The sequence below is a fragment of the Zeus faber genome (genome assembly GCF_960531495.2).
Source record: "Zeus faber genome assembly, chromosome: 1".
NCBI lineage: Eukaryota > Metazoa > Chordata > Actinopteri > Zeiformes > Zeidae > Zeus > Zeus faber.
The window spans coordinates 40,532,373-40,545,947 of NC_137193.1; the positions used below are offsets into that span (position 1 = coordinate 40,532,373).

Consider the following 13,575-nt stretch of genomic DNA (forward strand, 5'->3'; position numbering starts at 1 on the left):
ACTGCCTGGTACTCATGATGAGTACTTATGTGAATACTTTGGATGTACAGCTGTCTTCATAATGAGAATCACAGTTTGTTCTTTATTTTTCCATTATTTGTTTTGTTAATTTCATGTAATCGGTTTGAGTCAATTTTTTTGGCTTTTGGACACAACCACATCACATAAGCATCAGAATAATATATCAAAACCCTTTTTACAAGTACATCAAAATATAATGTCTTAATTATAATTTATACTCTATATACCCATACCAATAGCAACGTATCCTGTGCAGAGAATCGCATTTCTTTATATTCTGGCTATTTTTCTGTAATTTTGATTTTTATTCTATTTCATTTTAATATTGTATTTTATTTAATTTTTGAATGCTAATGGCTCCTTATAAATACTGCTCTGAAAATAACACCACAGCCTCCACAGCTCCAGGAAGCAGACCGGAGGAAGTGGGAGCGCTGGAAGGATTGGAAGGTGGGTGTGTGTGTGTGTAAGGAAGAAAGGAGTGATGTTATGTGGATGTCATTTCGGGGGGGCTTTGGTCTGTAGATAAGTCTAATCCATCCTATCCAGGTCAGTGGTCGCTACTGTTCCTCCTGCTCACGTTCACAGGCCACACACACACACACACACACACACACACACACACACACACACACACACACACACACACACACACACACACACACACACACACACACACACACACACACACACACACACACACACACACACACACACACACTCCCACAACTGATAGTTAAAAAAAAGGGGGAGGGAAGAAAGGGAGGAATGAAGGGAGGGGAGGGGCGAGGAGGTGAGGGGACACAAGGCCGTGACCTGATGCTGTGCCGGGGGGGCAAGGATTTATGGTGGGAATAGGATATTTATATAAACAGAGCCAACAAAAATAACAATAATGATAATATTACTAAAAGCAGCGAATTGTGGAACACATTGTTCCCCTTTCCTCTGTCAAGAAAGGCTCCTTCCCTCCCCCCTATTTCCTCCTCCTCCTCCTGCCCCGTTCAGTCGTTCCTCAACAACAGGAGGGAAACAGGACTAGAGAACAGCAGGAACAGAAAGAGCATGTGGGGGGGTTAAGGAACAGGCGTGGTGTAATGTCAGAGGACAGGAAAACAGAGAGGGGGTGTTGCACGAGAGGGTGAGAAAGAGTGAGAGAAAGATTAGAGAGGAGGAGACAGAGAGAGTGAGACAAGATGGTGAGAGAGGGAGAGACAGGTTTAGAGAGTGAGAGAGATGGAAAGAGACACAGAAGGAGATGTGAAAGAGCGGGAGAGAGAGGGGGTTGAGAGAGGAACAGAGGATGAGGGAGAGCAAGAGAGAGAGAGAGACAGGGACAGAGAGAGACTGAGGGAGGGGGAGATGAGGGGATGAGAGGCAGAAAAAGAGTGACAGTGTTAACCGAGGTAAAGGTAATAAAGTTTGGACGTGCGACCCCGACAGGAGAGAGAGAGAGAGAGAGAGAGAGAGAGAGAGACTCCAGGAGCTTGCATCTCTCCTCAGATGGGATTTTTTCCAGCAGATTTTGAGAAATGAAGGATTGCGTTAAACGGAGGATGTGTGTAATCTGTGGGAGCACTGAAAAACGTGTTTCATAACACCCAAGTCTGGAGAGGGCGGGGCGAGGGAGAGTCCTCTGGCAGGGTTTTTTCCGTGGAGTTTCAGCAACACTAAAAGATAGAGGCACCGAGAGAGGAAACTGTCTAATCACAAAGCTTAGTGTTTACATCAAAAAGGGGTGTGTCCAGATATATCCGTGAAATTTGGTTGGCACCCCAGGTGTTTGAAAAGCTGATGATGGGAAGGTTAAAAAACAACAAGGCGAGAATGGTCTTGAAAAAAAGCCTACATCAGCTCTCCTAAAATTGTCAGACCAAAAACCTGAGTGTAAAGTGCAGTAGAAATTTCCATTAGGCACTATAGTATTTGGTGATGTTGGAAAGACAAGCTTCTTATCTTTCGAATAAGTCTATTCCTTCTTCAGGTAGATATCCAGAACGATCACTGGACCCCTTAGAAGTGCCTCTGTCCTTGTTCCCTCACCTATTCTTCATCGTATTCATTGAGTTTTGAGATAGCAATCTTCAAAAACTGATACGTCACAGTGCATTGCATTTCACTGCTGCCTCAGAGCAAGAAGGTCCTAGGTTTGATTCCCTCCTGGGGCGTTGTTGGCACCGTGCTCCGGTGGGTTATCTCCCAATTAGTGGCCTTTCTGTGTGGAGTTTGCATCTTCTCCCCGTGCTCACATGGGGTTTCCTCCACCTACCATCAGTAAGGACCCCCACCAAAAACATGCACATCATCGTCTGACATGTGATGGACATTTGTAACCAGGTCCCCGGCTGCGTCATCGAATGCTGCCCACTGCTCCTGGCTGCAACCGCGGAGAAAGGACAAGCCAGGATGGGTCAAATGCAGAGGCTACATTTCACCGGCAACCATCGAAAAGCATGTGCGTGTGTGTATGCATGTGTTGTAATGTGGCGTGTCGTGTGATTAAAGAGTCTTCTACAGGAGTCTTGAGCTGACCTTTCACACGTGCACTGCACTGGAAACCTGAAATTATCCGCAATGCAAATGTCCAAATCATTTCACCCAAAATACCCAGCCAGCTTACCAGTACAAAGTCTGCGTAATGTCTGAGTGAGCCCATGTGTGAACAGAGCAGATAATTGTCCAGATCATTCACAGTGAGCGAGTGGGCGTATTGACGTCTCCATCATGCGCCAGTTATTTACCTTTGTGCATGGAGTGTAGCTGCTTCTTTCTGCTGTCTTTATTATTTCTTTCCACTGTCTCGTTTATATTGCAGATATGCCCAAATACATGGAGTATCAACGCAATAAAAAGCCCAACTACTGATAAGTCTGTAGCCTCGTCCGCCATCTTGGGTGTGTTGTAAAACTCTGCTACGTCATTGCGGCATGTCCTGCCTCCTGCACGCTCTACCCAGGCTTCACCCCACGTCTAAACCAAACCTGGAGTATTTCCAGGTAGTGCAGTGTTTCCAGTGTTTTTTGGCTACATGTATGAAAGGGTAAATCCGGACAATATCCGAACAATCAGGTCTGGACATTGTCTGGAGTGCATGTGTGAAAGCAGCTTCAGTTTGTTGAAAAGCCCAGGAGCGTCAGCAAGATGGTGCTCGAGTGAACAGACGTCTCCCCAAGTGTCATACTGTATTGTCAAAGTGACAATATCATGGGGTTTTATTAGAAAACTACAGTTTGATATTACCATAAAGTTCACTGTAATGTATGAAAGTTGGACTATAAAATCACGAACATACAAAACAAGACGCAGCCAAACATGCATTGAACGAGAGTTTGTTTACCCTGGATAGTTTGTTAACGATTACATTTCACCAAACTCAAAATTGCCCTTCAGTGACTCTGATTTATATATGGTTTCAAAATAACCCTACCCAATACCGCTTGATTATTCCAAATGAAGTGTATCTTTTTATCATTTTCCAATAACTTTGTAACAAAAGGTTGGCCTATTAATACTATTATTTCCAGAAAAGCTGGGGTCTAATAAGGGTCATGTCAAGCTCTTTTAAGCATGTGATATCCAGCATTATTCATCTTAAAAAGATTGGTAATCCTAATTAGCAAGTTCATTTGCAGTGAGCGTTGGTTGATACTGATATGCACATCAGTGAAATGAAATGAATTCCACGTCATTAGAGCAAAGACGTCTCCCCTGATTTGAATTGACTCCCTAACTCAAATGTCCTAACTGCAAGAAACTGGAGCGAAGGAAGGAGAGAGAGAGACTGGGACAAAGAGAGCAGAAATAGAGAAAAGACTGAGTAGGGGGAGGGAGAGAGAGAGAGACGGAAAGAGAGACAGAAGGGGGAGAGCGCGAGAAAGACCGATGGGGAGATCAGAGAGAGCAAAAGAAAGAAAGATCATGAGGGAGCAGAAAGAGGGACGAAGAGAGCAATAGAGAGAAAGACAGACATTTCTATCTGTATTTTAGTTTTGCAATTCTTCACATGTTTTCCCACTTGCTTTGGCATGGTAAACATATGTTTCCCATGTTAAAGAAGCCATTTGAACTGAAAGTTGATAGACAGAGGGAGAGAGACAGAGATTCTGCAGATCGTCATCAATTGCGTCCACCCGGCGCTGTGTGGTCGGTCCAGAGTGTGTCCTCATTCCTAAATTGCTGGTAATCCCTCCATTCTCCCGTCCTCTCTCGCCATCCCTCACTTTGTTTTCCACCCTGTGCTCCACAGTGAGCCAGACAACAAGCTGGCTGGTATTTAGACACATGATTCGAGATACGTGTCTGGCTTTTCCTTCATGGCTCTTCTTTCAAATTCCTCTGTCTTTATCTTGTATCTTTCCCTCTCCATTGCTCACTTTGTCTCCAGTTGCGAGATGGAGAGAGGGAGAAAGCGACGGAGGGAAAGCGAGAGCAACAGATAGAGAGCAACAGAGAGAAGAGAGAGAAATGGAGAGAGGGACAGAGGCAGAGATAGAAACAGACAGAGCAACAGAGAGAAAGAGCGGGACAGAGACAGATAGAGCAGAGATAAAGTTAAAGAGATCAACGCAGACAGAAAGAACAACAGAAAAAAAGAGAAGAGAGAGAGGGACAGAGAGAAGGAGAGAGAGAGCGAGCGAGAGAGAGAGACCCAGAAAGGGAGCAACAGAGCGAAAGAGAGCGACAAAGCACAAAGAGGCACAAAGAAGCACAAAAATCTGGAAGACAATTCAATGAACAAATCAATAAATATATAAATACATATAATAAATAATGATAGAGTAATCAAAATACTAATGAAAATTAAAAAATAAAAATACAAGTAAAAATAAAAACGTACGTTCAGGTGGCCTGGGATGCGGCTTGCCGGCAGAGAGCGAAGGCGCAGTAGAGCCCATTCCCACAGCCTCCCAGCCATGTAATGGAGCGCAGTTGACCTCAAACCCTCTTGGCGGTTTATGTAGGCCACCGTAACTGGGTTGTCTGACCTGATCGGCACATTCTGGCCCAGTAACAGGGGTCCAAAGTGCTTCAGGACCAATAACACAGCTTCCAGCTCCAGGAGCTTGCTGTGTCGTGTGGACAGAGGCCATACGCCCCCTACAACCTGACCGAGATAGGTCCCGCCCCATCCTGTCAGGGAGGCGTCCGTGAAAACTTGTGCATAAATGAAGACACGGCCCAGACGCACGGCCTGTGTGAGGGACCGGGGTTTCGCCAATAGGCTAGATCACTGTAGAGCACCCGCAGTCAGTGGTGCACCGGGTCCAACCGGAGCCCTCCAAACCATTGCTGGATAGTGGGCATGTGTAGAGGGCCCAATGGCACCACTGTGTGGGCTGTTGCTAGGAGCCCAGGCAGCTTCATGATGGTCAGTGCCATCACTGAGTGGCCCACCCGGGCACATCTGAGGACAGATGATGAGGACAGACTAATGTCTGCTTTACGTGATTCAGACAACCGGGTCCCTTATCTGCACATATCTAACTGTAGACCCAGATAGACTAACCTGCTAACTGGGTATGAGTGTGAGCAACTGCTAGCTCCAGAGAGAGCCAGGAAGCATGCGGCATGGAAGAGTCGCTATGTGGTGATTCAGTATGCGTGGATTCGGGATCGGGCGCGCACTGCCCATACGCTTCAGAAACAAGAAGTAGCTAGAACCCTTCGTTCCGAAGCTCTGTGGGCACCAGTGTCACAGCACCTTTGCTGAGAAGAACTGCTATCTCTGCATTCGGAGCTGCAGCCTTCTCCGTCTATGTCATCATTGTCCACACCACACCTTGGACAGGCAGTGAGGTTCAACAGAATTGCAGGGCGTAACCCTCTCGCAGTGTCTTGTCCAACCACCGGGGCAGAAAACAAAGGAGACGCCATCTGGTATAGCACTCGCATAAGGGACGGGCCGGCCAGCTGGGGGGGTGTTGGCTAAGCACTCCTCCAGATCGCTGATGGCCCCGCTGCTGGTCCCAGCCTAACGGGCGGGTGCACAGCCCAAGGGGGGCCAATCATTAAAGGGATCATCACACACTCCCGGGAACGTGTACATCTCCGTGGAGCGCGATTAGCCACACCGGTTTCGCTGGTAGTCCGGGCCTTCAGGCGCAAATTGTGTGCTGCCGGCCTAATTGTGGCCTGCCGGCGCTGTCCTCGTGCTGCCATGGGGAGTCCCGCTCAGGCCTCGTACTGTGAACGAACAGTCCTCTGTTCAGAGAGTCCTGACCATCAGTGGAAGAATATTCTTTCACAACTGGACAGGGAAAAAAAATAAACCCTGCATAAACCACACTCCCTCTCGGTCTCAGAGAGGGAAATGGCCACTGGAGTGGCTTTCACCTTGACGGCCACGTGATCGACGGTCCATCCTGCTCGGCGCTTCCCCCTGCACACTGAGGGGAGTCACTCGTGTCTCTTCCTGGGAACCCTCAGGGGTAGGGTCGACCAGGTGCATGCAGGGCAGGGGCGTCGAGAAGAGGAGATCTTGGTGCTGTGGGTGGTGCCTAACGGGACTCTGCGGCACGCCGCATCCGTGACCACCTCGCTACTACAGGACCCGGGCATGAAGAAATTGCTCTGGCGATCGCTGTGGGCTGAGCGCCGAGAGCTGCGCTCTGTCCTGCCGGCGGCAGGTGCCGTCTTTTTGGATTCACCCATGATGTGGTGTTCAGCCAGAGATGCCTGTGGCTGACCACTGACAACGCAGCGGAATGGCCTGCACCTGGGTGAGGTGGAGATGGCGCCACCAGAATGTTTCAGCTTTGAGGACTTTATTTCCTATGGATTCCAGTCTCTGCATCTCCAGAGTGTGACACAGAGTATACTTCTGGCACAACTGCCTAATCTCAGCATTCCCACAGTCCCACCACTGTTGTAGGGATGTAAAATATTGTTTTCTAGCTCTAAAACCGTTCCAAAAACCTAAAACAATGTAAAATATGTGCATCTTAAAATGCCAAAAGTTACTTCTGGGTTTTATATTTGAAACATCACCACTCACAAGAAAATGATCGCTTAAGAGAAAGAGAAGGACAGAGATAAAGAGCAACAGAGAGCAAGAGAGAATGAGAGAACAACAGAGAGAAAGAGAGCAAGAGACAGAAGGACAGAGAGCGACAGATTAACAGAGAGAGCGAGTGAAAGGGAGCGAGAGAGAAAGAGTAAGAGAGCGACAGTGATGGCGAAAGAGCGAGAGAGAGCAACAGAGAGAACGGAGGAAAGAGAGAGCAAGTGACAGAGCAAGCCAGCTGTTATTTAAGCCCTTGTTTCTAGCTACCATTCCCTCTATCACTTCCTTTAGATTTTTCCCCATCTCTCTATTCATCTGGACTTTCCATTTCTCTCCATCCTTCTCCGTCGCTCCATTAAGTCTCCAGTTGCGACGGCTCACTGAAACATTCAGGCGACGTCGGGACACGAGACACCTCCGCTCGTGACGGGTTACACCTCAAATAAAATGTACACACTGACCTCCCCACGGAAAAAGGGAAGTGAGTGCAGGGAGGTTTACAACGACCTAGAGATACAAATACAGATATAATGCCACAAATCTAAGAAGATATTTTTATTGGTAGATATAATTTAGTGCCTCTACTCTAGTGAGGGAGGTAACAGTGAAACTAGGACCTAATCATCATCAGCCATTATTTATATTATATATCACACTCTAAGGGTGCTAATGTCTTGTACATGAAATACAGGGGAAGTTGAGATATGAATCACTTGCTGGGGATCCTGTGGAACATCTTGAATGACCCCTGCAGGTCCTCAGACACCAAGTTGAGAAACACTGCTTCAGACATTGGCAGCAATGTTGAACACCTTAACACCTTAACTGTGGATTTAAATACACAATGATTGAATCTAGCATGACGTGTGTGTGTGTGTGTGTGTGTGTGTGTGTGTCCATCTGACCTGTGAAGAGGTCTCCGTTGCTATAGGCCTTGCCACGTCCCTCCTCGTCGCTGGGCACGGCAGACACCTGCTTGGCCGAGGTGCAGCCCATGGCCTCACTCTCTGCAGCCTCTCCTCAGCATTGCACTCTCACCTGGGGGAGAGAGGGCTTTTAAATACGACATCCACTACTATCACACTGCGTAATTATGGTAAGCAGGCATCTGCATTATGAAATCGTATTATAATTGCGATCTCATTCTTACAGGATAATGATTCTATTGCATTTGCATCGGGGAGAACAGGTGCATCAAAACAATAGCTCATAATTTCTCTTTCAGTACTCTCATAACCCTTTTTAAGAAACAAATTAAATAATTGTTTAAGAAATATGTTTACTGAGGTCCACTTTGTCCAACGCTACAATTTCTTGAAATGTCTGAAACCATTCAGTGTTACTAATAACAATAATAATAATTGAGGTCATCAGAAAGGGGATAGACTTCTGTAAAGGGAAGGGGAAAGGCTTCGGGAAAATACTTCTTCACAGCACTGTATATGTGTGTTTATGTACACTAATCAGCCACAACAATAAAACCACTGACAGGTGAAATGAATAACATTTTCCCATCTCGTTCCAATGGCACCTGTCAAGGGGTGGGATATCTTGGGCAGCAAGGGAACAGTCAATTCTTGAACTTGATGTGTTGGAGGCAGGAAAAATGGACAAGTGTAAGGATCTGAACGACTTCGACAAGGGCCAAATTGAGAGAAGAGAAGAAGAATCTTTATTCGTCACGCGACACACCACACATACACGCACATGCTTTAGATGGTGGCCGGTAAATGTGGGCTCTGCATTTGACCCATCCTGGCTTGTCCTTCCTCCGGGGGGGCAGCCAGGAGCATTGTGATGGATAGACGACTGGGTCAGAGAATCTCAAAAACGGCAGGTCTTGCGGCGTGTTCCCAGTAGGCATGACATGATAACTACTTTTGTGGGACGATTTATTGTCTCAGAAATAATTGGCATAATATTGTCATTACAAGACTATTTTTGCCATTTATATAATGATAATATAATAGCATAATAATGCAAGTACACCATTTCAAATAGGGTTTCAAAATAGGCTTTTCCCATTAGTATTTGTTGCATTATATGTTTTTGTGAATTCCTTCCATAACATGTTTTTATTAACTTACATACAACATTTTGGCTACATTACGTCATTTAGCTGGCCCTTTCCTTCAAAGCCATTTCCACATATATCTTTCCATAGTGTTCAAATATATGTACAGTAGTTATGGATAAAAAGAAAAAACAGATTGATGTTACGAGCAGCAGAAAGCAGCTAGTTGTTTATATCGTAAAATCCCATGTGACTTGAACGCAGCATCTGTAGGAGTAACAGTGGCAGAGTCCACAGTGGATTCGAGCATGGATAAAACTCAGCTAGGGACTATGATTGTGGTCTCTGTGAAAACTTCAAAAGATAAGGAGGAGATCACGATTTCGGAAGATTCTTCCGTTGCCGAGGTACTGTTTAGGTTTTGTCACGTTGATAGAGAAACTGTGAAAAAATGCTTAGCTCCCAAATCTTATAATGGTAGGGAAAACCCTGCTGTTTATTCTGGTATCATGTGGGCTAAAATGTTGGTGACATAATTACGTAAACAAAGACGCATGTAAACACAATGGAGAATTATAGAAGTCAGATATATTATTATTTGTTATTATTGACGTCATGTCCATACATCGTACGATAAGTCAATGTAGTATTTTCTCGCGTCTAGTTCCCGGTATGCAGGGATTAGTACATAAGCAGCGTACAACCACCCTGATCCCGGGCCCAATTACGTAGACCCAAGACAGGTGTGGCTGCTAAACCACAACACCCCGACACCACATGGTTCAAGGAAGGACAACTGGTGAACTGGCGATAGATGTTCATTGATGGCTCACTGATGCACGTGGGGAGCAAACTCTAGCCCGTCACGGTCTGATCCCACTGAAGAGCTACTGTAGCACAAATTGCTGAAAAGGTTAATGCTGGCTATGATAGAAAGTGACAGTGCATCGCAGCTTTCTGCATAAGGGGCTGCGTAGCCGCGGATCAGTCATGGTGCCTGTGCTGACCTCTGTCCACCTCCAAAAGCGCCTGAGATGGGCACGTGAGTGTCAGAACTGGATCATGAAGCAATAGATGAAGGTGGTCTGGTCTGATGAATTACGTTTTCTTCCACACCATGTGGATGGCCGGGGTTAGGATTGGGACGACAAGCTTGAGCCATGGTGGCCCCTGCTTCGCAACTTACAGGACTTAAAGGATCTGCTGCTGACATCTTGGTGCCAGATACCACAGGACACCTTCAGAGGTCTTGTGGAGTCCATGCCTCGACGGGTCAGAGCTGTTTTGGTGGCACGGGCGGAAGATACACAATGTTAGTGGTTATAAGTGGTGGTTTTAATATTGTGGTTGATCGGGGAATGTATATGTGTGATTGTTCCAGACAGAGTTTCTGTAAGAACAAATTGGTGCCGGTCAACTTGTCTGGGAGATTTCAATGTCCCGGACAAACAGGAGAAATTCCGGTCAAATACTATCTGTTTATTGAGCTCGAAAACAATTGACAGGCAGGCTATATAGAGGCATGTAGATTTATGAACATTTATGAAATATTCAAAATAAGTCCCGTCAGTTAACACCATTTTAGAAATAAGTAAATGTGACAACTTGAAATCAAATAATTTCCGTGCGTGAACAATAAGTAACAAGTGCAGATGCTTAAAAAACAATCTCACTTAAATACAATTTTGATCAAATCAAAAACAAAATAAATAAGATGAGGTCAAAATAAATAATTAAGTTTGTGGTGTCTGGACATTTCGTCAACATATTTTACACAATGGATATTTACTATCTGCTTTGGGTCAAACTTTAATATCCCAAAAAAGACACCAAACTAAGGATAGTTATCCCTGTTGTCAACAACACATCATATTTCTGCTTCTCCTCAGTTTTGATGCTGCGCTGTCTCTGCTTTGTGTGTACACAAGCGCAACCTGTCCACGAGGGAGGGGGCAGGGTTTATTTCTATATGGACGTGATTGGTCAGAGGTGAAAGGTCAGCTTTAGATCGTCCAAACAGATTGGCTTTCTGTCGCAACTTGCCAAACGCGGAAATGAACAGACCGGCGGATTTTATTTTTTATCTAAATGATCAAGGCTGTTTCACTTTGACGTATGGGAAAAAAATATGGCGATAATTAGCGCTATCGTTTTATCGCCCAGCACTAATTGAAATTGTGCTTGAAGGGAATTATTTTCACCGGACATTATGACTGGACGGATTTAAATATGTCGGACTTCAACAGATTTTCCAGGTCAAAAAACGGTAATTACCGGATAACGGAAACGCTGGTTCCAGAGTATAGAGAAGAGAGAATTCTAAACTCAATTCTGAAGTCAAATCAATTCAAGAAAACCATGATTATTATTTTATTCAAAATTCTGCAGCCATATCTCATGAGCTGTATTGTTATTTGCTGATACAGGTCTGCCTTGGGCCGTAGGGTGTGTCTGAAAGAAAAAGGCTGCATATTCAGAGCAGCATAGGGATTCACTGTTGCTAGATATTCTAGTATGGAGGATTGGATTCTGCGGTACAAGTGCCTTGTTCTCTGGAAATCATCATGCCACTCCGTGCCGCAAGGATCCACCGGTGTTATCGTCAGACTAAAATCTCAGGCGTGGAGCCTCAATTCAGAGTGTCAGAGAGCCAAGTGGCGCTCATCTGTTGATTCCTCTGATCCACGGAAGTCCCCGGTTAAACCAATCCACGGTTTATTAATTCCTAACTCCACTCCACTCACTGGATGATGTGGAGGAGTTTCTTAATCAGGATTCCTATTCTCAAGAAAATGACACGATATCAATAATTCACATCCGTTAATGAACTTAAAATCCTGTGTGTGTTAAAGACCCTTTTACAAACCCAGGATCTCACAATTTGCATTTGATACAAAGGGTCGTGAGGCGACTCAATATTAATTTGATCAGATATTGACGAGGCGGCTCAAGATACGATTCTATATCGATATGCCGACATTTTAGACATAATGGGAATTGCTACAACGTTTTCATATACCAGCTGACATGCACTACAAAATCGAAAAATAAATTAAATATTTCAATTCATTTGTGACTTGAGTGGCATTTCATTTTAATAGAAAATTGTTGCATGACTTCCAAAGTAGCGATACTGAAATTTCCGGTTCAGACATTGACACAATGGAACTGAATCATATTGCATCTTTTTTTTCTCAACGCAGCCCGACCAAGAATGCTTACACACATACAAGCAATTTGACTACGGTGGTCATTAACTAAATTTCCAGAATACAATTTTCAATATGTACAATAAAAAGTGTCCATTAATAAAGTGGCAAAACAGAGTGTGTAAGACAACAGTCATGAAAAATAAATATTGAATATGTACATGAAGGTACAGGTATATGACAGAGACCTACCGGCGCAGATACTGTATGTGGAATGGCGTGTGGGAAGAGCAGTTTAATTCCTAATGTTTTCCATCGCTTTCCGACCGAGCGGCCACTTCCATTTAATCAAAACCCACGTGAGCCTGGAGCTGTCACAGCGCAAATTCCCTGTCAATCAATCACGTGACAGAGAGGGACCTCGCGCTGCCAGAGCATTATGCTGCAGATAGTGGACTGTGCGTCCAATTCAAGGCTGCAGATGGGATCAGGTAGCTTACCTCCGGGGAAATTAGGGAAATGCCCCCTCCAGCATCTTTAAAAGCTGCTGCTCTTCAAGCGATGCTTCTCGTGTCTTTATGATGAATAAAAATAAACCACTATACCGATTAAAGATGATAAATGCACTCTCTCACAGGTTTACACACACTTTAACGACCAATACCAAGTGAGTAGTGCCAATGAAGAAGTGAGAAGAGGGTTTGGCAGGAAAGACGGGGCGGAAGGATGGTGGAAAGAGAGGTTGAAGTAGAAAGACAGCGAGGGTGAAAGATGGAGAAGGAGAGAGAGACAAACCCAAAGAACTGACAGAAAAGAGAAAGACAAGACACCGCAACACATTGAGGAGGCATGTCCGTCCTCACAATGCATTGTGGGATACACTTTCCAGCTTAGCAGGCAGTGTTGTGTGTTTATATATGATGGTATTTCACAGAATATAGTCTGTACACCCAGGTTATTTTCACGTACTATTTGAGCCACCTATGGTTTTGGATATTCTAAAAATGGCCCAAGATTAACTTTCAGAAGTGCTTGCCAAGATGGCAACCATGCATGAAGAGGTGGTTGCCAAGAATGACAAAATGGTTGCTGAATGTTGATCACATTTTATAACCGAGTCATGACGATCCGATACAATTCTGATCCTGGATCAAGAGTCTGACTTCACCATTTTTGACAAAGTCAAGTCAAGTCAAATCAAGGAAAACCCATTTTCCTCGGTGGAGTTTCATAGAGTTTCGTACACCGCGCTTATTCCTGTTTTACATATGGAAAGCGGTTGTCAACGGGGCAACCGTTGTTGTCAGATCCTGCTTTATAGAACAGTACGCCATTTTGAACACAGCACCGGTCTTGACAACACAGCGGAAAGAGGCTTGATGCATTTA

The 13,575-nt window shown here is 44.9% G+C and overlaps 1 protein-coding gene across 2 annotated transcripts in view; it reads right to left on the reverse strand.

The window, feature by feature from the left end:
* The window catches only part of LOC307232893 (uncharacterized protein C1orf21 homolog), a 39,256-nt gene that overhangs the window by 10,295 nt on the left and 15,386 nt on the right, over window positions 1-13,575 (reverse strand). For both annotated transcript variants that reach the window (XM_080004099.1, XM_080004100.1), the window contains exon 2: window positions 7,930-8,062. In XM_080004099.1, coding sequence (XP_079860225.1) covers window positions 7,930-8,020 — 91 coding nt within the window. In that variant the 5' untranslated portion in view covers window positions 8,021-8,062. The remainder of the gene's footprint in view (window positions 1-7,929; window positions 8,063-13,575) is intronic.